Source organism: Necator americanus, chromosome III (assembly GCF_031761385.1).
Source record: "Necator americanus strain Aroian chromosome III, whole genome shotgun sequence".
NCBI lineage: Eukaryota > Metazoa > Nematoda > Chromadorea > Rhabditida > Ancylostomatidae > Necator > Necator americanus.
The window spans coordinates 10,969,820-10,996,087 of record NC_087373.1 but is presented as its reverse complement, the minus strand read 5'-3'; the positions used below and the strand labels follow the sequence as shown (position 1 = coordinate 10,996,087).

The window sequence follows — 26,268 nt, the reverse complement described above, 5'->3', positions numbered from 1 at the left end:
AATGCAACAATTTAATAGTTTCCTGCAAGGGCCATTCTTTGATTGCAACGATTCTGTTCTAGAGGTTGTGATATGGCTGTGTCCTTGACGCTTTTCTTCCGACTACCACTAGCATTTATTTCGACCGATACTCCCGATATTTCAAAAAGGGCGTGTTTTGTAAATTGTTCATGGTTCACTTGAGAAATGAGATTATTTCATTACATCAATTCCTGATAACGTCCTCACCGGTATCCTTACACCGTCAGCTATAGGGATTTTAAGTTTCTCTTTCCAAATAAACCTACTGAACGTGGCCCCTCTCAAGAAAGTAGCTTCGTCAGACTGTGTCAATCTGAAATGAACTGAAATCAGGGAACCTAAGGTATTTCTGCGGCAATTCGAGTCAAACAACGGCCTCCATAATAGTCGGATGTAGATCAACATGGATGTTTCCTATGTGATATCCTGTGCTGATCGTCAATTCCACGGATCAGCGGTACTCTATCAAGCGCGATTGTGGCTTGAGACCTATTATTAAGTGAAGTGACTGGAAAGACTACTGTAGAGACCAAAGTTTGAAGCCTTACCATTTCTTATTCTAAATTTGTTATAATGGGTCACCAAAACCGAAACATTCTCAGAGCTGGATAGCTAAAATGAATACAAATGAACAGCAATTTCAGGTGTATCCAAATGAAGACCATGCTATAGGGTCATCCCGGTTCTCTTTGCAGGAGAAAATAGCGTCGTTCCTTGAACAATGTGCCACAAGTGTATGACAAATTAACATTCCATCTGTAACCAACCTTGCAAAAGTTTCGGTTATTTATACTTTCAAAGTGATTGGTCCACAGTTTACGTGTTGCTTGCATCTGAAAGGTGATAATTCACTGCTTCTTGAAGAAGAAATAAAGAAATTTGTAACCGCTGGTGTTCTTTCAGGTACAGCTAAGTAGGGAAAATTACAGTAATAATAGTAGTAGTATCGTGGACCGCTACAAAAATGCACGTAGCGAGTTTCGGGGTATTTTCTCGATAATCTGTCAGCTGTGTGGATGTGAAAGCTTTTAAATCGTTTCCTCCTTAATTGCTTGCAATCGGCATTTTCTACAATAGTCGGTTCTTTTCTCCAACCTCGCTGTGCACCTTGTTGATTTCTCGGAGAGTCTTTCTCGTGCTAGGTGAAGAGAGAAGAGAACATAGTCATTCCTCTTACCTTACCACACAGACTCCACTTAACGTGAGTCCTTCTCGTCTCTCCTGCTGGACTATTACATTAATTTATAAGAAAGCACCACCTTTTGCTCCATTTCAATGAAAAATCTGTTCGATTTCCAATTTATTTTTGCTGTTACTTTGTTTTGTTAAAAGTTCACTAAATAGTCATGACATCATCATAAACACTGCGTCCCAAACAAGACAGCTAAGAAAATAGATCATGGCTCAACTGTATGGTTTATCTGTAATAAAGGTTCTTAGCGTCGGTGTTGCGCAGTCGGTAAAAGGTTCCGCTGCCCCAGTCGCAACCCAACTTTTCTACCGATCTTACGACCCCCATGGTCGTAAGATCGGTAGCAGCCCTGTCTCGGAGAAAAAAATAAACACTTGATACACTGCCTAGTCCAGTAAGTTACTGTATAGGCCAGTTACACGTTCGTAAATCTGAAACGATACTGAACTGAAGTGAATGCAGTGGCGCATCCAACTGGTTTGATTAACCCCAGATACTCAATGGTTTATTCTTAAAGGCTTCATTTTTAGTCAAACTGGCTTTGGGATTTGTGACATCTTCACTAAACTTTCAGTTTATCTATTGGTCCGTGTTCGAAACGATGACTGGCTTACTGATCTTTGCTACTTGCGCAGTGATAGACACCGATAGATCACGAATCAACAGCCGATTTACGCCGCGAAAAGGATAAAGTTGCTTTCTGGAACAGCAACGTTTGTTTTAGGATTGGTCATATTAAAATAAACGATACTGAAATATATGAACTTTACGAAATATATGTGCCACCGCGGATATGATATCAAACTTAAAGGATTTATTGAAGGTACATAGTTTAAATAGGGAATCATGATAATAAAGCATTCTGCTCTGATCGGATATGAGCAAACTCATACTGAGCGGATTCATCAAACTCCCGTGGATGAATTGAAGTGAGATAAAAATATTTAAAAATATTTTGGAGTTCAGCAATTGTGAGTATTGAGTTATGTTATTTGATTAAATTAATGCATTTTCGAAGCTAACTGTTGTGTATGTTACTTTGCCGTGGAGTTTCCATTTAAAAGAGTGAACATTTCGCAAAAAGTAACTCGAACAAAATTTTTGTTTAGAAAAATGTCCAGAAAAAATGCTACATGCTATAAGATTGCTTACGACGCAGATATCCCATGGAAGTAACGTATGCCTGAGAACATACAACTGCTATTTTTAGTTTCTGCTGTAAACCACTTAACATGTAGGGATTATTTTGCTCATTTTTTCCTTTCTGCTCTTTTTTTCCCCTATTAAACAGCTAATCAAACACATGTATGCGGGGAAATGGAAAAATTAATAAACTGCATGATTTTTCTAGCATCTCCTTCTAATCACTTTACTATTTATACCACATGACCAGTTTCTCTGCTCTCTGTGAACGTTGATTGATCAAATTGATTGACATAGAAGATTGAATTTTTGCTGATCGCATGCACATTCTCTTGAAGCTGAGTGTAGATTTTTTGAAATACACTAAGCTAGGTAATCCGAAGAAATCCGAAATGCATAGGAGACGATATACTTGCGCACTCTACTAAATGTTCACTATTTTCATGCCATCATCACAATCACTCTTCAAATTTTTACTAAATTTTTCAGAATTTTGAAGAAGAATGATACACTGGAGTATGTAGAGTAATAACATGAACATAATAACATGAAATATGGTAATATTTTAATATAATACATTGCGGCATACTTTCCCAACACGCTAATAATAACGGGTTTATTCTGTCACATGCCTGTGTATGTGTGTGTGTCAGTAACGAAATTCGAAAAGGGAGGTGCAACGCGTCCGCCGGCGCCAGATAGCTACAAAATGGTGTGAGACGGGCCCACTGGCGTCGGGGTGGTACGCCGGCGCCAGATACCTATAACAGGGGTTCGCTCGCCTTCATTGATCAATAAGAAATGAAAGTAACGCCTTTTTTTAGTAAAATTAGTATTGCTTCTTTCTACCAACGCTTTATTCAACTTTTCTACTGGAAAAGATGGAAGATTTTCCCTAAACGCTCAGTTCTTTATTTGGAGAACAATCAAACTTCATTTTACATTTATGTTTCTCTCAAACCTCCACAATTTGGAAACATTATTCGAAGCATGAGCATCCTAACTTCTGAACTTTTAGCAAAAAATGATGTACTAACATGAAATAATGTGAATATTACTGTCGTAGTGACAAAAATAACCTTTTACGTCAGATCGCGTAAACTGTTGGCTACTATGTATTGTATTTGATCCTCAATTTTACCGCGTTGAGGCTCCAGCGCCTCAAACCGACGCCATGGTATCCGTCTCCCTCTCTTTTCGGACTTTCTTGAGTGAGACACACACACATACGCACACACGCGATAGAAGAAGCTCGTTATTATACAGCATGATATTTGTAAACTTGAGAGTATTCATTCACACAAAAGTTTACTTACCGTGAAAGTTTAACATGTAAGAGGAACTAATTTGCCTTATCAAAGCCGACATACATAAATACATATCTTCGGACAATGGTGGAAAGTTTGGAACGTCAACGCGAAATTGGGAAGGAGTTGCATTTGAAACCAGTGCATTGTACGATTGACCGTTTTCTCGTGCCGTTCTCTCTTCCAAAGTAAAATGTTGGGGCTTCCAAAGTATCTTACGCCTGAAACTAGATTGACTTAATCGGCGGATGGGTGTTCTGGCCTAACGTCGCTATCCGTATCTTCGCCGGGGTGTGTCGTCATTGAGCACATCCGCACCCATCTTGTACGATCTTCAGCTGGAGTTCGTATAGAATCTATCCATCCGTCGCTGTTCCACAAGCGGAAGGAATTTCGCGTCTCGATCGAATCGCTTGTCAACGCCAAGTGTTCTCAGACCTTCTTTCACCACCTCCGTCCAGAACTTTCTTTTACGACCAGGAGGCCTTTTCCAATTAGGATTTGGAAGCATCTTCAGGACAGCTTGGGCAAGACAATCAGACGGTCCCCTCATAGCGTGACCAAAGAAGCGAGGATCGTTTTCTATGAGTAGAGCTGAGCAAGATGTTGACGTAGTCTTCACGCCATTTGCCGGTACACGATGTCTACTTCCGAGTAAAGTTTTTCGTTTTGGCATACCAACGACCAAAAGTAGCCTGGCAGTCGTCTAAACAGCTTTTTCCCCATAGAGTCAAGCTTTTCCATCACCGTCGCCGTCACTTCCCATGTTTCTGATCCGTACATCATGATAGAGCTGAGTTAGCTTTGGCGCATCTTTGTTGAATATCTCTCTCGTAGCCGCCATCCTTTTCAAGCATACAGCTCAAATAACACAACTCATCCACGAATTCGATAGGTTGTACATCACCCTGATTCCCGCTAAGGGTCTCGATGAGACCCAAATCTGGTTACATTTATCAGGGCGGAGCCACAGTCCGCAGGCTGCAGTTAAATCCGATACAAGGTTAGCAACATCTTGCAATTTTGCGCTGCTAGAAGCGAACATTACTACAACGTCGGCGCACTCGAGATCCCCCAGGGAACCTCGAGCAAAGCAGGAAGCGGGGTCACTGCTCAACTGTTCTTCGCATTATGTCAACGACGGCAAAGTTGAACAGAAATGGTTCCTCCACGACCCCTTGTCTCACCCCTAGTTTCCATTTCGAACAGTGGAGTACATTCAGCTGGTGTTCAGACCGCAGCAGTTGTTCTTTTGTTTACGTCGCTTATAGAGGCGCACGAATTTTCTTGGAACTCCATTGTCGCAAAGCGCATGGAGAAGACTACCTCTCTGAGAAGTGTTGAAAGCGGGTTCGAAGTCCAAAAATGCTAACTGTAGAGGCTTCGAATGCCGCTCCCAATTACTCTCCTCACAATAAACACCTGATCACTCGTCGATAGACCGGGACGAAAACCGGCTTCCTCGTCAAGGGTGGTTTCTTCGCGATGTCGGATTACTCGATCCAGGATTATCCGCTCCAAAACCTTGTACATTATACGGAGCAATGATATTCCTCGGTAATTACTGGGTTCCGCAACGGATACCTTCTTGTGGAGAGAAACTATAATAGCGTGTCTCCACGAGTCACGAATTCTCTTGTCAATCCATATTGAGCGGATGATCTTCGTCATCTCACAAATCCCAGAAGGAGAAAGAGATTTCAGCATTTCTGCACTATTTCCATCGTCTCCGCAAGATTTTCCATTCTTCATTTTTTGAATATAGACTAGAACATCCGACTCCCTCAGTGGCTCCTCGCTTACCGTGGTGCATGTCTGTCTTAATGCCTGCACGAGTTCAGAGACTGACGGCGCGAGTTGGTTCAGCAGGATGTTAAAATGCTCCCTCTCAAAATATGCAAGGTTGCCACCCCGACAGCAACTCCGTTAGCAGCTTTAGAACAAACGAACCCCTCTTTATCTCGCCCCTACATTCTCTCAGCAGGAGGCGTTTCTTGGGTCCTTGTCCTCCCACGCCTTCTCAAGCTCCTTCGCTCTTGATGTCCCTTCGTTTTCACGATCACGTTTCAGCTGACGACGCAACCTTCTTCTCAGACGCTTCTCTTGGCTGAAGTCACCAGTAGTGCGGCAAACACAGAATGGTATGTGGACATTGTCTCCGTAGATGCAAAGGAGAACTTCTTCCTTGATGCTAAAACCAGGGGCGTTTTCTTTGCAGCGTCCTGAATGCATTTAGTGGAAGAGTCAGCGTCGTCCATCCTCTTCCTGGTACCGTAATCCAATATTGATCGGGACTTCTTTCTGCACTCCTCGTTTTTCAGACTGCCAAGTCGAGGTTGATGTTGAGCTCCCCGATGCCTTTCCTGGAACCGTACCATAAGATTGAGAAGAACTGGGCGATGGCCGCAATCGAATGTGATGTCCCAGACACCTCTACATTTTCAGATATCTGATAAAGGTATGTTTTTCGTTAGAACGTAATCGAGCTGAAGCATAAGAGTCGGTATCTTCCGCTTTCGCAGCTCTTCTGGCGTCAGTGGGGTTGTCGTTTGACACGTAAGCCGATGATGACGATGGTTCCTCTTAGACATGGATGCGATGATGAGATTCGTCTTCTTGCAAAAGCCTATCGGACGATTTCCGTTGTCCGGTGTCTGCTCTATGGGATAGAACCATTTTTCAAGCAAATCGGATTGTTGTTCAGGTCCCATCCTTGTATTCACATCAATTCCGACAATTACTGCCTGCTGGTTTGATATATTGGATATCAACTTTTTGAGTTCATCATAAAACGTGTCCTTGTTGCGGTTCTCTGCGGTCTCCATAGGTGCGTGAGCACTAACGATCCAGGGTTTGAATCCTGTGCGATCCCGCAATCGTACAAAAGCGCATCGTGACGACGCTGATCCAAACTCCTCCACCAGGTTTTTATGATCGTTCCTGACAGCTACTGCGCAGCCTTCTAATTCCCTCCCATCAGCATCGCCACAGTAGATGGTTTAATTGTCGACACTGATGAGAGGGCGATTCCTGATACCTGTTTCCTGCAATGCAGCAAACAGTACATGTAGATAGATCAGAAGTCTGGATAGAGCGGCTTGTTGGAGTTCACTTGAGCTTGACAGCGACTGGTAGTTCAATGTAACGAGATAGGTGTTTGTCGCCAAAGATTCGATGTTTCCCTCAGGCATTCGACCTTCCAAAGTATGGGCTTGTTGCAGTGTATGGGAAGGTTTGCCATACAACAGTGCAAGTTATATAGCCCGTACATTCCCAATGCGAACACTCGAACGTCCGATTGTGTTTAGTTAAAGCAGGGCCGCCACGAGCAGGTATCAATCAAACTTAAAACAGGTGTAATTTTTTTCGGTTAGTGTGACCGTTTGATATTATTTTTTGTAGTCATGTTATACAATAGTACCATGCCAAGCAAAACGCAGAGTGCGGGTGGTATATTACGGAAATTTCGATTTCGTTGTCTTGCTCAGTTCCCTCTAAACGTCCTCTAAAAACCGGCGTGGGAATTGCTTTAGTCCCAACGGGTACGTTAGGTCCCTACGGGTACGAACACCCATGTACACGTTACGGTCCTTCAGCAGCGGCTATCCACTCAAACAGGCTGGTGAGAAGACCTCATTAATGTTCTCAGACAAGACGGTGGCATGTTGCAACTGAACGCACACCATCACGACGATCAGCGGAAGATGAGGGGATCCCATTTTGGTAATCTACACTCCCCTCGTACCGCCTCGTCCTGCAATTTCGTGATACGTTGCCTTGAAAGCTCCAAACTTCGAGTGAACTCCAGATGCTATCTTAACAATTCCATCACGAAATTACATATCTGACATGGAACAAGGTTGAAGAGAAGCTGATAAATGCATACAAAAATGAAAAACGATTAACTAAAATTGTACTCCTGTCCTCTTTCTATTGTTGTCCTGCAAATCCTGCAGTTAGCTATCGCCTTCGACATGGTTCTATAATCTCTGCCGTTGTTTTCTTCTCGTCTTTTCAAAACTATCTGCAGCATTTGTTCGGTCGAGCTGACTTGAGAGTCTCTGATAAGCTCATTTTCAAAGATAACAATGAAACTAAAAACAGGAGAGCCACCAGAATGGTATGGATTACTACCAATCAGTAACGGTCCGAAGGCAGTCTTCCAATGTTATGCGTTAGTGGAGGCAAGTTGTCTTGTTTATTTTAGTATGTGAACCTTGAAGAGCCACACAATGTTTCGGCATTTTCATGCTTCACTCGGTGTCTTCCAAACACAACCCTTTCCTTTCCTCCTTTCTCCACTTCATTTCTTTTTCATAGAATTATAACATCATCATTTCTGCATTACACGATAATTCCATCAGTTTGTCGTTAGATTCATAGTTGTTGACATTCAAAAACGTTCTACAGGAAAGGAACTCACGCTGGATGTCTGAAGCTGCATGTGTAACGCGATTTCAATGACAGCTGCGTGTTGACCTGCTCGAACGTTCCTTGAATGTTTCCTGGACGATGTTTCTCTCACTGACATTCAAGGACACCTACATGGGCATATTCCTTCAGGATGCTTTTTGTTAAGTTCAAAAGTTGTCATGTTATCGGCGAGTCTCCTGAAGTCACAGCAGAAACAAAGGATTTTCCTTAGGATTCTCCTTGCGTTGAACAAGAAACATATATTCTTGTTCAACGCAAGGAGAATCCTTTGGAGCAAAGAAATTCATACGTGACTCTCTCTCAAGATTTTCCTTAGACACTCAGTGCAGAGTGGAGTACTATCTGTCTATCTATCTGATAGGACTCTCTAGAATGTGTGAAGTCCGGATTATCTTGGCGATCGGTACAAGCAATTCGCTCAGAGTAAGCATGCATCAACACTGTAATAATATTGCAAGAGAAAGGCCTTTCACTGATTTCAGTAGGAGTTAAAACATTGACTGCGATCAAAATTTCACCCACTGGGCGGGTTCCGCGCAGTAGGCAAGAAGTTTGATTGCTGCTGCAGGTCGATGGTTCGAGACCAGTCAAGCATTCCATCCCTCCGAAGTTTAATGGGTACCAGGGTGGTACGGAGGAAGAAAACTCAGACCTGATAACTAACTTTATCAAGCATCTGAACTCTCCTTCCTTATCGATAAAATCTGTATCCTTTTCTCCCAAAGGCAAACTACTTTTTCCATAACTATTCGAAGAGCTTAACAAGAGTAAAAGTGAGTACAAGCTTCTCCACTTTTCTCAGTGTTTATCGCACTAATGGGGAACTCCTTGCGCCCCTCCTTTTGTTGATCGCTTTCATTTTTCAGAAGACAATTTCCTGTCTCAAATCCTTCACTCGCCTCAAGTACGGAAACCCCATAGAAAACCTTTGCAAATCTTTTTGTAGGTCTTCTTACTCTCACAAATCTTTCAGGGAAGAGATTCTATAGAATGAAAAATTAGCAATGGGCATGAAAATAAATATTGGCAACGATTTCCTTTCTGTCATTTCACAGAGAATTTCTTGCATCGTCCAATAACAATGTTCTAATTTATTGCTTTTTCAAGGTTGTTTTTTTTTTCAGATGATTGGATAGCCAAATCGTCAAAGCTCAACATTATGCACACCGCATTCTGTATTTAATCGAAATTATAGAATCGCTCAAATTGCGCATGAGATTTCTAATGTGTTTGGAGGACATCGAGTGAAGCATAAAAGACTCAGAAAGACAACACGATAAAGCATTTTTGAAAGAAAAATACTAAAAAAAATATCCTCATTGTTCAGCACCAATCTAACCTGCAGCGGCTCTATCGTCTCATTAAACACGAAAACTATAGCTTTTAGGTTGGATAATTTATCCTTCTCCTGTTGTCGTTTTGACTTGGCACTCCACTTTAATATTACAAAAATGAATAAAACAAAGAAGTCGTGATACCACTGTCATGAAGAGCGCCAAATACTCTGCTAAATGAAATACAACATTTTTCCAGCATTTTCTAATCCTAGTTTGAAAAAATTTCCTAGTACATTTCCTAGTTTGAAAAAAAGCGGGCATGGTACATTCCTCAACCCAATAGTTAGCCGAGATGTCGTATTGACTTTTAATAAACTGTACACGTGGTTGTTAAATAATTTTATTCTCCAACGTTTCGGCAAGATCGCCTTCAGCAGAACCTGAAATGGGCGATTCATTTAACAATTTAAACGGCCAAACCTCTCCACAACTTAGCAGATAGACTCCACCTTTTCGATCACCAAATTAGCGACTTCACTGAATGCTCACTTTGAATGAGACGCTTAGCGTGCACTGTTGACTGATCGATCACTATAGCGAATGGTTCGATTGTCTCATTCAGATCAGAAGAATCATCCGAGATATGGTTCGAGTTACCGCGATTCGACAGACAATCGCCATTGCGTTCATTGTAGAGTTTTTGCCTTGGATCCAAAACCCCCAGCGATTCTTGAGCCTTTTTGGATTCGTGCGCTAAGATTATGAGACAATAAAGATGTATGGATATGGTGAGATATGGTGCAAGTTCAGGTTTTGTGCGAAAAACGACAATATAAACAATAATATAATATAATAATACGCAATATGACATCTAACAATACCGAGGTTCGTTGGAATTCAAACTTTTTAACTACTTTGCAATGTGCAGCTGAATATTATTGACTTGTGAAGGAAGCACTGTTGCTGAAAAAGAATATCGTAGCAGCTAGACAGTCAATCCACTTTCCCAACCGCCGTCCGCATCATGGTGTTACTCCCAACTTTACTGGGCAAAAACGAATGTACAATCTGTGCAGGCTACCAAAGAACAGCCAACAAGTACAAGCAGTACAAATCTTCCTCTGCATTGTACTGAAGAAGAAGCAAGATGAAATGTACACAATGGTAGAGAAGTGTGTGAAGAAAAAATTATAATGCTCACTACTTGAAATATCGTCTCTGAAAGGGAATGGTGAGTGGGTCGATTTGGATTTCCAATTCCATTCGATCCAACCTCGAGATGAATCTACGTAGAATATTTAATCGCCCTTTGAGTAGATCACAGCTACAAAACGCTGTGCGACAGGTCCCGCAGCGTCGGATTGGTGCGCCGGCGCCAGTTAGCTGCAAAATGGTGTGAGACGGCTTCGGCGGCTTCGAAATGGTGCGCAATAACCGTGAGCATGACGCAAAAGATAGATGGTTGCAGCCGTTTCATAGCCGTGACCACTGGGCGCTCACCTTTATGACTCCTCCGCCTGTCTATTTCCTTCTTCGTTCGCCTCACGTTTGTAGCATGCCGTTCTCAGAAGATGGGAACACGGATGCAAACGGCTGCTTAAATAGTAGCAAGATGTTTTTGTGATCTGACGTGGAATGTTATCTTTACCTGTAGGCAGATGTCTTTTACGTCATTTTATGCCAAAACATCCTTCTTTGATAACTGTTTAGGGAAAATAGAAGGAAAACCCTTATTTCGCATGATAATTTAAATTTTGTTTATGATATATTGGTATGGCGTGTTTGAAGCTGGAGTTCGAATGTTCTCCAGATGTAGAACTGACGCGTTTGAAAGAAGACTATGAAATCTTTCGCTTTTAGTTATAATATAAAAAAGAAGGAAAGATTGTTGGAGGTACACAAGTCCAATTTCATAGAAAACAACACTAATATTAATTTTCGTTGGTCAGTGGTGGCCAGCGAAACAAACACCACAGAAATTCTGAGGTCCGGCTTTAGCTGGACGTTCAGACTGGTATATAATAACTGGCTTATTCCGTCAAGTGTGTGTGTGTGAGTAATGAAATTCGAAAAGGAGGGAGCGACGGGTCTACCGGCGTCGAGTTGTTGCCTCGACGCCAGAAAGCTATAAAATGGGGTGCGACGGGTCCCGCTGCGTTTGATTGGCGCGCCGGTGCCAGATAGCTATGAAGTAGGTTGCTACGGGTCCACCGGCGTCGGCTTGTAAGGCCGACGCCAGATAGCTATAATATAGGGTGCGACGAGTCCACCGGCGCCGCACTGGCGTGCTGGCGCCAGATACCTATATAAGGGGTGCGACGGGTCCACCGCCGTCGCATTGGCGCGCTGGCGCCAGATGCCTTTAGAAAGGGTGCAACGGGTCCAACGGCGTCTTTGGACCCGGTAATTGGTGCGCAATAACTTAGTGTGCATCGTGGCCATTCAGCGCTTTGCTTTTCACCGCTCTAGCAAGATGTTTATGTGATCTGACAACTTTTCTGTATCAGTAGGATGATGACTTTCACGTCATTCTATGCCGAAACATCATTCTTTGATAAGTGTTTATAGAAAACAAGAGGAAAACCCATATTTCGCGTGATACTTTTAAATTTTGTCTATAATATATTGATAAGGAGTGTTTGAAGCTGAAGTTCGAATGTTTTCGAAATGTTGAACTGACGCGTTTAGGAAGGAAGATATCTATGAGATTTTTCGCGCCAACTGCTGCTTATATAGTAGCCAATTGTTTACATAATCTGATGTGGAACGCTATCTTTATCAGTACAATAATGTCATTCACTTCATTTTATGTGAAACATCATTATGTGAGTAGTGGTGGGGAAAACAAGATTGAAGACCTATACCTTAAGTAATGATTCCAAGTTGTGTCAATATTACATTAGTATCGAAGGAGTGCTTAAAGGTAAAGTGTTTGAGTTTTCTCCAAATGTAGAACTGACGCGTTTACAAAGAAAACTTTGAATCTTTAGTCTAAATTTCCCCTAAAAAAGAAGTAAACGTTGTTAGAGAATCATAATTCTAATTTTACAGAAAATGTCACTATTATTAATTCTGACGCTCAGACTGGTAGTGAATTAGTCGAAAATAATAATAATGTTTATTATTATTGTTACCAATTGGCTAAAGCCGGACTTCAGATTTTCTATGGTGTTCGCTTCGCTCCCTTTTACTAATCAACGGAAATTAGCAGTAGTGGCATTTTCTGTGAAATAGGACTTGTGTATCTCCAATAATCTTTCTTTCCTTTTATATTATAACTATAAGCGAAAGATTTCACAGTCTTTTTTCCGAACGCGTCAGTTCTACAATTGGAGAACATTCGAGCTTCAGCTTCTAACACTCCTTATCAATACATTATAAAAAAAATTAAAATTATCACGCGAAATATGGGTTTTCCTCCTGGTTTTCTATAAACAGCTATCAAAGAATGATGTTTTGGCATAAAATGATGTGAAAGACATCATACTACTGATAAAGATAACGTTCCACGTCAAATCACATAAACATCTTTCTACTATTTAAGCAGCCGTTCGCATCCGTGTTCCCACCTTCTGAGAACGGCATGCTACAAACTTAAGGCGAACGAAGAAGGAAATGGGCACGCGGAGATGTCATGAAGGTGGAAAGAAAAGCGCCCAGTGGCCACGGCTATGAAACGGCTGCAACCATCTATTTTTTGCGTCACGCACACGAAGTTATTGCCCGCCAATCTGACGCTGGTGGACCCGTTGCACTCCCCATATTACAGCAATCTAGCGCCGGCGAACGAATCCAACCCCGGTGGACACGTCAAAACCCCTTCCACAAGTATCTAACGCCGGCGCACCAATCCGACGCCGGTGGACCCATTGCGCCCCCTTCTAGAGGTGTCTGGCGCCGGTGGACCCGCCCCACCTCCTTCTAGTGGTGTCTGGCGCCGGCGCACCAATCTAACGCCGGTGGACCCGTCGCACCCCCTTTTTGAATTTCGTGACTGACGCACACACACACACACACACACACACACACACACACACACACACACACACACACACACACACACACACACACCCCCACACACACACACACACACACACACACACACACACACACACACACACACACACACACACACACACACACACACACACACACACACGTGACAAAATAAGCCCGTTATTATATACCAGTCTGAATGCCCAGTTAAAGCCGGACTTCAGACTTTCGATGGTTTTAGCTTCGCTCCTCTTTAATGATCAGTGAAAGTTAGTAGTAGTGGTGTTTTCTGTAAAATTAGATTTGTGTTTTTTAACAACGCTTTCCTTCTCCTCTTTATATTATAAATTAAGGCTAAAGATTACGGATTTTTCCTTGTAAACGCGTCAATTCTACATTTGGAGAATATTCGACCATCAGCTGCAAACACTTCTTCGATGCCAGAATAATATAGATACAACTTGAAAGCATTACTCGAAGTATGGGTATACCCCCTGATTTCTCCCAATAGTTATCACAGAATGATTTTTTAACAGAAAATGACGTGAAAGACATCATTCTACTGATAATGATAACGTTCCACGTCAGGTCACATAAACATCTTGCCACTATTTAAGCAACCGTTTGCATGCGTGTTTCCGCTTTCTAAGAACGGCATGCTACAAATTTGAGGCGAAAAAAGAAATAAACAGGCAGGCGGAGGAATCATAAAAGTGAAGAGCAAGGCGCCCAGTGGTCACGGCTATGAAACGGTTCCAACCATTTATCTTTTGTGTTATGCACACTAAGCTATTGCGCACCAATGACCGGGTCCACCAACGCCGGTGGCGTTGGTGGACTGCCGGCGCACCAATCTGACGCCGTAGGACCCGTCGCACCCCCTTCTATACGTATCTGGTAGAAACAGGTCAAAGAGATTACAACAACAGACTAGATACTAACATATAAGTGAATTTCGTAAAATTGCGTACCTCATATGGTTTTAGATATTTGAAAATAATGAAAAATAATTACCTATTAAACATTTGAAATTGACCTATGTAATGATACTCTTGTCGATGACTAATGTAGTTAAAATTTCGAGCATAATTTGTAACCTATCTACAAAGACGTCTACATAGAACAGAAATTACAGCTCCCAGATACTCGATGAATTTTGCTATTCATTATAGCGGTTTTAAGTGTACTAGAGATGAAGGAATTGCCGTGACAAAATCTAGAGACGGATATCATGATCATGATCATGATCTACTATATAATAACGGGCTTATTCTGTCACGTGTGTCTGTGTGTGTGTGTGTGTGTGTGTGTTGTTGTGTGTGTGTGTGTGTGTGTGTGTAGTGTTTGGTATTGTGTTTGTGTGTGTGTGTGTGTCAGTCACGAAATTCAAAATGAGGGGTGCGACGGGTCCACCGGCGTCGAGTTAATGCCTCGAAGCTAGGAAGCTATAAAATGAGGTGTGAAGGGGTCCACCGGCGTCGGATACCTATAGAAGGGGGTGCGACGGGTCCAACGACGTCGGATACCTATAGAAGGGGGTGCGACGGGTCTATCGGCGCCAGATAGCCTTAGAAGGCGGTGCGACGGGTCCACGGCGTCGGATACCTATAGAAGGGGGTGCGACGGGTCCCACGACGTCGGATACCTATAGAAGGGGGTGCGACGGGTCCTGCGGTGTCGGATTGGTGCGCCGGCGCCAGATACCCATAGAAGGGGTGCGACGGGTCCACCGGCGTCAGATACCTATGGAAGGGGGTGCGACGGGTCCACCGGCGTCAGATACCTATGGAAAGGGTGCGACGGGTCCACCGGCGTCAGATACCTATGGAAGGGGGTGCGACGGGTCCACCGGCGTCAGATACCTATAGAAGGGGGTGCGACGGGTCCACCGGCGTCAGATACCTATAGAAGGGGGTGCGACGGGTCCATCGGCGTCAGATACCTATAGAAGGGGGTGCGACGGGTCCACCGGCGTCGGATTGGTGCGCCGGCGCCAGATTGCTATAATATTATAGGACGGAGCGACGGGTCGACAGCGTCGGACTCGCTCATAGGTGGCAGTACGACTTGGTGTCCAATGATGAAAAAGATAAATGGTTGGAGCCGTTTCGTCGCTGTGAAAGCTAGGGACGTTTGCTAAAACTTTTATGACTCCTCCGCGTAACCACTTTCGGCGTTTCGCTCGCACCAAGTTCGAGCATCCGCCGTTCCTCAGAAACTGGATATACACGCATTCAAACGGTTGCTTAAATAGTAGCAAGATGTTTATGTGATCTGACGTGGAACGTTATCTTTATCAGGAGAATGATGTCTTTCACGTCATTTTATGTTAAAACATCATTCTGTGATAACTATTGGAGAAATCAGGAGGAATACCACATACTTTGAGTAATACTTTTCAAACTTTGTCTAGCATATATCTGGTGTCGAAGGAGTGTTTTGAAGCTGAGGGTCGAATATTCACCAAATGTAGAAATGGACGCGTTGTAGAAAGAAAACTCCGTAATCTTTCGCCTTTAGTTATAATATAAAGAAGAGGAAGAAAGACAGTTGTTTAAAAAAACACAAATCCAATTTTACAAAAAACACAACTACTATTAACTTTCATTGATCAGTGAAGGGGAGCGAAGCTAAAACCACCAAAAGTCTGAAGTCCGGCTTTAGCCGGACGTTCAGACTGGTATATAATAACGGGCTTATTCTGTCACGTGTGTCTGTGTGCGTGTGTCAGTCACGAAATTCAAAAAGGGGGGTCCACCGGCGTCGAATTGGTTTCTCGAAGCTAGAAAGCTATAAAATGGGGTGAGACGGGTCCATCGGCGCCAGATACCTATAGAAGCGTGTGCGACGGGTCCACCGGCGCCAGATACCTATAGAAGGGGGCGCGACGGGTCCACCGGCGTCAGATTGCTGCGCTAGCGACAGATACTTATAGGAGTGCGTGCCGGCCCTGGCGTCGATTGTGCCTGGCGCCAGATAGCTATAATATGGGGTACGACGGGTCCACCGGCGCCAGATACCTATAGAAGGGGGCGCGACGGGTCCACCGGCGTCAGATTGCTGCGCTAGCGCCAGATACTTATAGGAGTGCGTGCGACGGGCCCACTGGCGTCGGATTGGTGCGCTGGCGCCAGGTAGCTATAATATGGGGTACGACGGGTCCACCGGCGCCAGATACCTACACAAGCGGGTGCGACGGGTCCACCGGCGCCAGATACCTATAGAAGGGGGTACGACGGGTCCTACGGCGTCAGATTCGGTGGACCCGGTCATTGGTGCGCAATAGCTTAGTGTACATGACGCAAAAGATAAATGGTTGGAGCCGTTTCATAGCCGTGATCACTGGGCGCTTTGCTCTTCAGCTTTATGACTCCTCCGCGTGCCTATTTCCTTCTTCCCTCGCCTCAAGTTTGTAGCATGCCGTTCTCAGAAAGTGGAAACACACATGCAGACGGTTGCTCAAATAGTAGCAAGATGTTTATGTGATCTGACGTGGAACGTTATCATTATCAGTAGAATGATGTCTTTCACGTCATTTTATGTTAAAACATCATTCTGTGATAACTATTGGGGAAATCAAGAGGAATACCCATACTTCGAGTAATGCTTTCAAGTTGTATCTATATTATTCTGGCATCGAAGAAGTGTTTGCAGCTGATGGTCGAGTATTCTCCAATTGTAATATTGACACGTTTAGAAGGAAAACCCCGTAATTTTTCGCCTTAATTCATAATATAAAGAAGAGAAGGAAAGCGTTGTTAAAAAAAAACACAAATCTAATTTTACAGAAAACACCATTACTATTAACTTTCATTGATTAGTGAAGGGGAGCGAAGCTAAAACCACCGAAAGTCTGAAGTCCAGCTTTAGCCGAACATTCAGACTGGTATTAAGTAATTCTGTTGTATTGTTTAGTGTACAAATGGGCGTTAAAACACTAGATTTCATGTCCAAAAAATAACACTCGTAATTTGTACTAATAGTTTTTTATCCAAGTTCAAAGGTTTATGAAAAGTCTCATCTGGAATATTTGTAAGAATTTCTTCTTTAGTATTATGTATGATTAGTAAATCATCCATATATCGGAGATTTATTCTGTCTTCTCTTTCTTCTCATTAATGTTCGGCAAGTAGCAAGTGAACGCAACACAAACACAATGGTTGCACGTTCTCTGCAGTTGCTTTCTTGTTGTCTTCTCGGAAGTAACAGCAACATTAGTTTTTCTGACCTGACTTGAGAGTCTGCGATAAGCTCATTTCCACAGATTTCAATAAAACTGAAAACAGGAAAGCCACCAGACCGGTATGGTTTATTTTCAATCAGTTGCGGTTCGAAAGGCAGGTTTCTACGGTCATGCGTTATTGGAGGCAAGTTGTTTCTACTAGCTTATTTTAGGGTGTAAACCTTGGAGATTTGTTTAAGCATGTTAATCGCAACGCAATAAAACTGCGTCTTTATCGCTGGTGTTTCCCTGAGCCCAGCACATAAGTCATGGTTTCGGGATTTTCATGCTTCGTTCGGTTTGCTCCAAATACAGCTCTTCATCTCTCTACTTCATTTCCTTTTCATAGCAACACAACATTGCTTTCTCTGTATTGCAAGATAATTTCGTCAGATTGTCGTTAGGTTCTTGGTTGTTTACATTCGAAAACGTGTCACAGCAAAAGAATTCACAATGTATATCTGGGACTACATGCGTAATGCGATGCGAGCGAATAAGTGCGATGTGTTGGTCTGCTCGAACGTTTCTGGGAAACTGTTGTGTTCTTGAATGAATGTTTCCTAAGCACGGAAGATGTTGAGAGCGGGAAGGAAACGTATCCCTTCGGTATGTTTTTTGTAATCGCGAAAAGCTGCCGCATCATCGTGTAGCCTCCTGAATTTGCTGCAGAAACGCATGTTCCTGTTCAACGCAACTGACATGCTTCGGAGCGGGGAAATTTATGTGTGACTCTCTCGAAATTTTCCTGTGACTCAGCCAGCGCAGATTGGAGATGCCATAGCACTATCTGCTTCTATATCTGATAGAACTGTCAAGAATTTTCAAATCCGGGATGATCTTGGCGATCGGCACGAGCAATCAAGCAATCAGAAATCAAACGACAGCCGAGCACAGAAGAAAAGCAAGAGAAAGGCCTTTTACTGTTCAGAAGGAGTTGAAAAGCTAGCAAAAATTAAAATTTTGGCCATTGCGCGTGGGCAGCGCAGTAAGCAGGAGGTTCGACAGCGACTGCACGGTCATGGTCCAAACCGCTCCAGAGCCAGCCAAGCTTTCCATCCCTCCGTGATTTAATAGGTGCCAGACCGGTACGGAGGAAGAAAACGCAGACTTGATGAGTTGGTTTATCAAGCCCCTGATCTCTCCTTGCTCATCGATAAAATCCTTATTCTTTTATTCCAAAGGCAAACTACTGTTCCCATAGCTATTCGAAGAGCTTAACAAAAGTAAGCTGCTTTTCTACTTTTCTCAGTGTTTATCGCATTAATGATGACCTCTTCGCGCCCCTCCTTTCGTTGATCGCATTCACTTTTCAGAAGACAGTTCCCTGTCTCAGTTCCTTCACCCAACACAAGTATGGAAACCTCGCAGAAAACCTTCGGAAATCTTTTTGTAGGTCTTCTTACTTTCATAAATCTTTCAGAGAGTAGATTCTACTGAATGGAAAATTAGGAATGGGCACGAAAATAAATGTTGGCAATATTATTCTGTCATTTCACAGAGAATTTCTTGCATCGTCCAATAACATTATTCTGATTTATTGCTTTTTCTAGGTTCTTTTTTTATTTCTTCAGACGATTAGATAGCCAAATCGTCAAAGTTCAACGTTATACACACCGCATTCTGTATTTAATCGAGATTATTAAATCGCTGAAATTGCGCATGAGATTTCGGATGTGTTTGGAGGACGTCGAGTGATGCATAGAAGGCTTAGAAAGAAAACACGATTAAGCATTTTTGAAGGGAAGCCATTCAGAAAATACCTTTCCTGTCCAACACTAGTCTAGTCTTCAGCGGCTCCATCGTCTCATTAAATACAGAAGTACAGCTCTCAGATTGGCTAATTAGTTTTTGTCCTCTTGTTCTTTACACTTGGGACCAAAATCAAGAAGTTGTGACACATCTGTCATGAAAAGTTCAAAATTCTCTGCTAAATGACATACATTTTTCCAACATTTTCTATTCCTACGTATTTCAGTGTTTGAAAAAAGCGTTTTGTGGTTCATTCCTCAACCCAGTAGTTTGCCGAGAATTCTTCCAGAGTTGATAGACTGTTTTTGTAGGAATTGGGCAGAGGAGTACAGCAAGAAAGAGGGTGGAAAGGAATCGCGACTCTACTCGTCGTTATATTTGTTTGTTCACTGATTGGCTTAGCCTTCCACCTACTCACACCAAGTTTGTTGCTATTTGTTTGATAAGCTTATTAACGTCGGCTATTATTTTTTGCTCGGGCGTGTGTAGCACAATAGGTAATAGATCCTCTGTGGCCGCATGATCGTTGATTCCAGACTGCCCTGGTGCCAACCAAACCATTCATCCCTCCAAAGTGGATGAATTGGTACCAGACCTGTTTGGGAGGATAAAAACACTGACTTGATCATCAGCTGCCCCCGCAATTCGTTCTGTGGCCAACACGCATTCCAGAACCTCAACGATTACCAGCTACAGTAAAGGGCTCCGCAATACGATTGATGTCAACGCCAGTGACTTCATCCTTTATCGTTTTTATTATTTCTGCCTCTAGATTATATGTGTTACAAAAAATGAGGTTCATGCACCTGTAGATGTTTGATCGATATCTTAAAGCAATTCCCCTACTTTCCTGTTTCATACGTAGGCAAAAATAAGTCATTTAGGGGGGAGTGGCGCTTGCACCTTGTTCATCCGTACGTCCAATTCTTGAAAACGGAAACTCAGATCTTTGGTACTCTTTATCATTCTCTGTTTCTTCTTCCTCCTCACCTATACAGACATTTACTTATTTATTCATATTCACCGATGCAGTGCACCAGAAAAGAAAGATTAAAAAAATGGAACGCACTTTGTCTGTGTCAGAGAATCTTACGAATAAAGAGAAATTACAAACGTTAGAAAACCCGGAACCTAATTTATTGGGTCCCAAACCGGAATCCTCTTGTGGCATCTACTTTCCCATCCAGAGCGCTTACCATTGGTCCAATTATCGAAACATCAGGGTTCGAACAGCCGAATTAGTCCAAGACATAAAGAGCACGTTTGAACTAGAAGCGAATCTGACGGCGGACCTTAAGCAAGAGGGTTCACCAACTTTCGTGATCCTCAAACAACTGACCACCACCATCTAGACAAGCGGCAATCAAGACCAAACCTGCCAAAAGATGTGGAACTTAGCAAGAGGAGGTTATTCAAAAGTAATTGAGAGAGGAGGTAATATTACGGAACAAATTAAAGAGAGATTTAACCAATAGATATCAGTATCCTCGTTAGCAAGTGAGCTTCAGTGACCGGAATAGACATCATATGTTGAAAGAAGGAAAAGAGGTGCCTCGCAGTAAACTGAAAAAGATAATTATAGGAGAACCAGTGCAAGAACTGGAGAAATGTAAAAGATAATTAAGAGGCATCATTGACGGGAATCCGGTTCCTTGCCCTGTGCAAAAGGTATCAGACATCAGAGAGTTGCTAGAATCAGACGCATGCGGTTAGACATCAATATTCAAACACCGACTCATGTCAATTTTCTTCAAATTCGCCTTGAATATACTACTATGTTCGGTTTTAACAATATTACGTAGTAAGAGCTTCAACTATCTAGCAGTTCTATAGAAGAAGTTGTTGAACATCAAATCAAAATTTCTATGCTGTATTTTAGCGTAATGTAAATAGAAACCACCAGTTCTTTCTCTAGTAGGTCTGAAGCACCAATACTTGCTGGGCGCTAATTTGGTTTCATTTCTGAGGACCCGAAAACACAAGATATGTTCGGCGTGTAGACGTTTGTTCCTCAAGCTGCTCATACCTAATTTTTTTAGACGATCCTCGTAGCTGTTCACCGCTAACATTCTTTTGAATAGCATACGGGTAAAAGTCTCTTGCTTTTTGAGCTTTGCTATATGTTTTTCTTCGAAGAGCCCCAGATTTGAGAGCCATATTCAAGATGAGGTAGCATGTAGACGAGTTAGAATAGTTGGATTAGAGGTCTGAGCAATGCGGAATAGTCGAAAAAGGGAGGAGTATGCTTTTCTTACAATATGATCAATGTGTTCTGTGAAGGTGAGGTTATAATCCTCAAAGATCTTTAAGTCTCTTACAAATTTACAAATTTTAGGAGTTAATCCATTCATACTATACTCAGCCACATTCCCTTTACCTACATGCATAACCAGAGACTTGTCGTAGTTAATGCGCAGATCCCATTTGGAAGCCCAGTCAGACAATTTAGCCAGTGAAGTCTGAAGTGTAGTGCGTACTTCGAGGTAGTTCTCGTCATCATATATGCCGTAAATCTTAATGTCATCAGCGTATTTTTGGACAGTGACGTAAGAAGAAGTTCTGAGCACATTAGCTAGGTCGATAGTGTAGATGAAAAACAAGAGAGGGGACAGTACTCCTTGTGGAATTCCACTTCTGCAAGGGAATTTGGCTCAGTATTTGTGGCCAAATTGGACTGAATTGGACATACATAAATACTGCGCAGATATCTCAAATATCTGCGTAGCATTTATGTATGAATCAACCAGCTCGGAAGCTTAAGGAGTAATTGTCTACTAGCTACTAATACAAACTTCGTAACTGCTATACCAACGCGATCCGCATATTTATTCTCATTCTCTTTGCATTTGATCATCTTTCGTCCCTCACGCACCTTCAGTTCTATCGTTCGTAGCTTTATCCTTGTTCTACCACTCCATTCCTCATTTTATTAGGTTAATACCTGTATTCATGTAACGGAGAGTCTACGTCACATTTGTGTGTCAGGTAAGGTCCTGGAAAATTCTGTAATTGTGGGAAATATAGACAATTTTTTTCATCCATCGATTTCAAAACACTGCACTTTGTTAATATACATAAGCGAAACGTTGCATTGTTGCAATTCTAAAAATTTAGCTGATTCTCGGACGTTGGGCTCCTCGCTATAACAATGAAAGTATTCTGCCCACTAGCTTCACATTTCCCATCTTACACATGAACATACTAACTCATCGCATAGATGGGTAATGAGAAGTAGATTCTCCAACAAATTTCATCCGCTCTAAAAAAAATCTTGCAAGTTCTGCAGGGTTTTCGGAAAGTACAAGAACTCATTCAAACCAGAGAAAAGCCGAGCGCTGAGCGATTAAGCTAGTAATTGATAAAACCCTTGCATTTTTCTGAAATAAAGTAAATTACCGCCTACTATCGTCGAGGCGCACTCAACCCTCGCAAAGGCATTAACCAGGTGTGTTAATCATGCAAAATTCCAGGAGGAGATATTCTAGCCCAAGACGACAACGGCAAGTTTCAAGAATGAATTTCTCAGCGGATTTGCACTCGGTTAATCATGAATTATATTTCAGTCTCACAATCGGTTCGAAACCACCTGCTGAAACGACCGCCACAAGCATGGATCAACAAAGCGCATTTTATAAGCGACAATGCAATCGTCTATACCGATCTATATCTTGGGCCTGTCCGATTGTCTCTAGACAAAATGGAGCCAGAACGCCTACTTAATTATAGTCTGGTACTTTTTCAAAATTCCCTTCTTTTAAAGCTCGAATTGCAAAATGCACAGCGTTCGTGTCGATTTGGTAAGCCATAACATTGATGCAGCGCTAAAAAACCTTATAAAATCTAGAAAGTTCTTGTGTTGAGCTAATATGTAATTTTATTAAACCTATCATTCGGTATCTCAAACAAGTCGTTGTTTTTACTACTTCAGGGCATCTTCAATCCAATACCTTCATACGACTATCGATATTATGCTCTCTGTAAACGGAGGTCTTCCTCTGTTCGTTCTCTTTTAATCTCCTCTTGCTACCACTTTTGAGTCTCGATGTTTGAAAGTAAAAGAGAATGTAAAAATTTTGTTTGTCACAGGTCACAAGAAAATTCAATGGTAAATATGTGGTCTCGATAGTGGATAGAGAGTTATAGTGAGTTATCGCTACTTGAACAGCTTCCCATTTCATTACAAGTTTAATACAACTCACTCTGGACGTTAGATTGAACTACTTGGTTTTTATAGTGCTGTGCATGAGACCAATTTTAATGGGTCTTCTAAGGAATTGACCGAACGGTGAGTTTTCTCCGTATTTTACTGGAATCTTGTTGTGTTTTCTACTTAACCTTCTTGTCTTAATTGGCGAAAATAAGGAAATTGAAAGAACTGAAAGGCAAACAAGAGTTTTTCTTGTGTTGTTGTGCTTCTGCTTAGTTGTATGTAGACCATTAAACGTCACGTTGTAAATGTAAAAGTGGAATTGCAATTATCAGAAATTGGAAACAAGCTGCAATCCTAAATTGGAAATATTAACCATGTAGCAAAACCAAAACCAAACCAAAGGACGGTTCGTTTCATTTTTTGGCACCGGATGAATTTTAGAAAATTTTGAACTGCTAATAATGGTCCTCCGAAGATAGTAGAGATACAAGATTTTAGTGAAAACCATATTATTTACTATTTCTCCACCAGTAGAATGTGGAAGAGGGACCTCAGTGAAAGCCTTGCAGTATGCAGTAGATGTTCCGTTACATTTTTAGAGTGTCTTATAAGGTGGGCGTTACAAAAACCGACGGCGAAACACTGCGGTTTTTTAAATGGAGTCCCATTAGTTACGAATATGTTGGTTTTTTTTGAGGTATTTTCCATTTGTACTCTCGAATCCACTACTCAAGGTTCAGGTTTTCTGGCAAGATGGCCATCTCTACTACTCAGAATCTCCCGAGTCGCTCACTACTTCAGTTCGGATAACCAGCGAAGGACTGAACTGGGAGTATGAAATTGCCGATCCGTTTTATTCTGCGAACGTTTTCGATCATGAATGGAAGGCAAATCATTTCCTATGATTTTTGTCCTACTTCTGATGTTACACTAGATATTCGCTCTCGAAACCGATAAGTCGAGTACTATCACCGAATCCCAGCTTTATAGTTGGGCGTTTCTAGGAACAATTCCGCAGTAATTTTTTAAACAGTCGACGACTGAGTTAACAGAAAACCCTGAGCTTATACTTACTAGGAACTCAAGTAAACCGATTAATAGCTCATTACTCTCCGATATTGAAAGTATCAGTACGAATTTACAGACCGTTTGGTGGTCTAAGAAAGGCAAAAAGCTGGCTTTTCTCAGTAAGGATAAAGTGGAGGAAAATTCTATGCTGATGGTCAGGTGATAATTCCTCTGTAGGCCTCTGATAACTTTCTTCAAAATACTTTTTCTAGCTACACAGATCAGGGAAGCTATCCGAGTGTGATACAACAGAAGTGTACGAAAACTAACGAGAAACAAATACCAGCATTCATTCTTTTCGTATGGGATAAGGAGACCCGAGAACTGAAGCAGATGGACGTGAAACTAAGGAACAGAACGTAGGCAAGAACATTTTGAGGATGTATTCCTGCAACAAGTCCGTGTTTTTTAGAGCATATCACTATCCTTATGGAGTGCAATGGGTGGTGATGCGAGGCGAAGAATTTCTTGTCACTTTTTGGGCAGATAGACTCCAAACGCACATCTCCATGACCATCTGTGATCACACGTCGGGTATTTGTGAACTGGTTAGGAATTGTTCGAAAAAAATAGGGCAGCACAAATTCCACTATTCTCAGCCACAATGACCGTAAAGTGCCTGTTTTAGATGTTCGAACACGAGTATCCTAGCAAAACGTGGCCGGAAATTTCCGATTTCTCATCCGCATTGAGCAGTGACGATGCCATTTATATCCTTTTGCCGCGAGCTATGCCGGATGGAAACAGTTACCAACACATAGCTAAGCTAACTATTCAGGTAAGATAAGGTAGCTAACCTCGGGGTGAACAAGTCTTATCTATTGTGCTGATCAGAGAGGTACTTCGAGAGGAGCAGAAGTTATGAAATGGGCTAAGTCATCATTCCTTTCAATAGGAAACTTTGACGTCGTGGAATTAAATGCCTATGATAAAAACAATGACATCGTGTAAGTAATTTTAATGCTGCACTTAGCCAGGTTCACAAACTTAGACTTCTCAACTTGGTTAATTCAATTCTTAATATAATATCATGCTTTATAACAGGAGGCTTATCATATCACATGTATATATTATTATATTCAAAATAGTATGTTTGAAAGTAAAATATTTAAACTGTATTTAAAATTGTAGGAAGTGGTGAAACGGGTCAGAAAAATAGGCGTAGTGGTGCCAGAATCCGCTTAGTTGGGTGGGAAGGAGTCCCACGGCATCGAATTAGTGTGTGAACGCCAGAATTTGGGGGAATCCACCATATAAGATTGGTGCGACAGGGCAAATATGGAGATCTGCGTAGTTACTGGGGAGGCAGTAGCGATGTACAATTCCAAGCTGTTTTGTCAGAAGTTAAATAAGGTAACGTTTCATCTAAACCGTTTCATTACCATGACTTCAGCTCGTGACTGGTCTCCCCTATTATCACATCTTCCTTTTTGTACACATTTTCGACATTTTGTGAAGACCTCTAGATTTTGGCTACCCAAAATAAAAACATCTTATTCGAGACTCTTTAGTCTTTTTAGAAATTAAGCGGTGCATGAAAGATTTCATCGTTTTCTTTCTAAACACATCAGTTATGCACGTGAAGCACCATCAAAACGGATTTAATTTCTTCACCCCTTCGATACGTCCGCAATTTGAAGACTGTTATTCCATTCTATTTGACTATTCGAGCAATTGGTTTCTCTTCTGTTTTTTCTCAACAATAAGCG

The 26,268-nt window shown here is 42.0% G+C and overlaps 7 protein-coding genes across 10 annotated transcripts in view; 2 read left to right on the top strand and 5 right to left on the bottom strand.

Moving 5' to 3' along the window:
- RB195_009235 (uncharacterized protein) overlaps positions 1 to 761 on the top strand; it is a gene marked incomplete at both ends in the record, with an annotated part of 20,548 nt that extends 19,787 nt beyond the window's left edge. The window contains one exon of the mRNA XM_064189690.1: positions 666 to 761. Within this exon, the coding sequence (XP_064047273.1) occupies positions 666 to 761 (96 nt within the window). The remainder of the gene's footprint in view (positions 1 to 665) is intronic.
- A 3,236-nt stretch (positions 762 to 3,997) lies between these two features.
- On the bottom strand, positions 3,998 to 4,339 carry RB195_009234 (uncharacterized protein; the record flags this gene model as incomplete). The annotated part of the gene is made up of 1 exon (XM_064196127.1): positions 3,998 to 4,339. The coding sequence occupies one exon, from the start codon at positions 4,337 to 4,339 to the stop codon at positions 3,998 to 4,000; it is 342 nt and encodes a 113-aa protein (XP_064047272.1).
- Positions 4,340 to 5,031: 692 nt separating this feature from the next.
- On the bottom strand, positions 5,032 to 5,415 carry RB195_009233 (uncharacterized protein; the record flags this gene model as incomplete). Its single annotated transcript, XM_064196126.1, has 1 exon — positions 5,032 to 5,415. One exon carries the CDS (start codon positions 5,413 to 5,415, stop codon positions 5,032 to 5,034), a length of 384 nt encoding a protein of 127 aa, XP_064047271.1.
- Positions 5,416 to 5,640: 225 nt separating this feature from the next.
- On the bottom strand, positions 5,641 to 5,895 carry RB195_009232 (uncharacterized protein; the record flags this gene model as incomplete). Its single annotated transcript, XM_064196125.1, has 1 exon — positions 5,641 to 5,895. One exon carries the CDS (start codon positions 5,893 to 5,895, stop codon positions 5,641 to 5,643), a length of 255 nt encoding a protein of 84 aa, XP_064047270.1.
- Positions 5,641 to 6,041, bottom strand: RB195_009231 (uncharacterized protein; the record flags this gene model as incomplete). Its single annotated transcript, XM_064196124.1, has 2 exons — positions 5,641 to 5,885; positions 5,936 to 6,041. 2 exons carry the CDS (start codon positions 6,039 to 6,041, stop codon positions 5,641 to 5,643), a joined length of 351 nt encoding a protein of 116 aa, XP_064047269.1.
- Positions 6,042 to 6,104: 63 nt separating this feature from the next.
- RB195_009230 (uncharacterized protein) lies at positions 6,105 to 6,488 on the bottom strand (the record flags this gene model as incomplete). Its single annotated transcript, XM_064196123.1, has 1 exon — positions 6,105 to 6,488. One exon carries the CDS (start codon positions 6,486 to 6,488, stop codon positions 6,105 to 6,107), a length of 384 nt encoding a protein of 127 aa, XP_064047268.1.
- An 11,235-nt stretch (positions 6,489 to 17,723) lies between these two features.
- RB195_009229 (uncharacterized protein) lies at positions 17,724 to 25,959 on the top strand (the record flags this gene model as incomplete). Of its 4 annotated transcripts, XM_064196121.1 has the most annotated exons (15): positions 17,724 to 17,737; positions 18,906 to 18,981; positions 19,653 to 19,764; positions 22,812 to 22,841; positions 22,905 to 23,071; positions 23,270 to 23,338; positions 23,428 to 23,483; positions 23,576 to 23,626; positions 24,091 to 24,172; positions 24,232 to 24,378; positions 24,636 to 24,718; positions 24,772 to 24,918; positions 24,972 to 25,107; positions 25,188 to 25,337; positions 25,394 to 25,510. In XM_064196121.1, the coding sequence occupies 15 exons, from the start codon at positions 17,724 to 17,726 to the stop codon at positions 25,508 to 25,510; spliced, it is 1,437 nt and encodes a 478-aa protein (XP_064047265.1). The 4 variants fall into 4 exon arrangements, with proteins under 4 accessions (XP_064047265.1, XP_064047267.1, XP_064047264.1 ...); XM_064196122.1 differs by lacking the exons at positions 24,972 to 25,107; positions 25,188 to 25,337; positions 25,394 to 25,510 and having other exon boundaries at positions 24,636 to 24,713; positions 24,772 to 24,828; XM_064196119.1 differs by lacking the exons at positions 17,724 to 17,737; positions 18,906 to 18,981; positions 19,653 to 19,764; ... (4 more) ...; positions 24,091 to 24,172; positions 24,232 to 24,378 and adding exons at positions 21,600 to 21,621; positions 25,953 to 25,959 and having other exon boundaries at positions 25,394 to 25,506.
- Between the last annotated feature and the right edge of the window lie 309 nt (positions 25,960 to 26,268).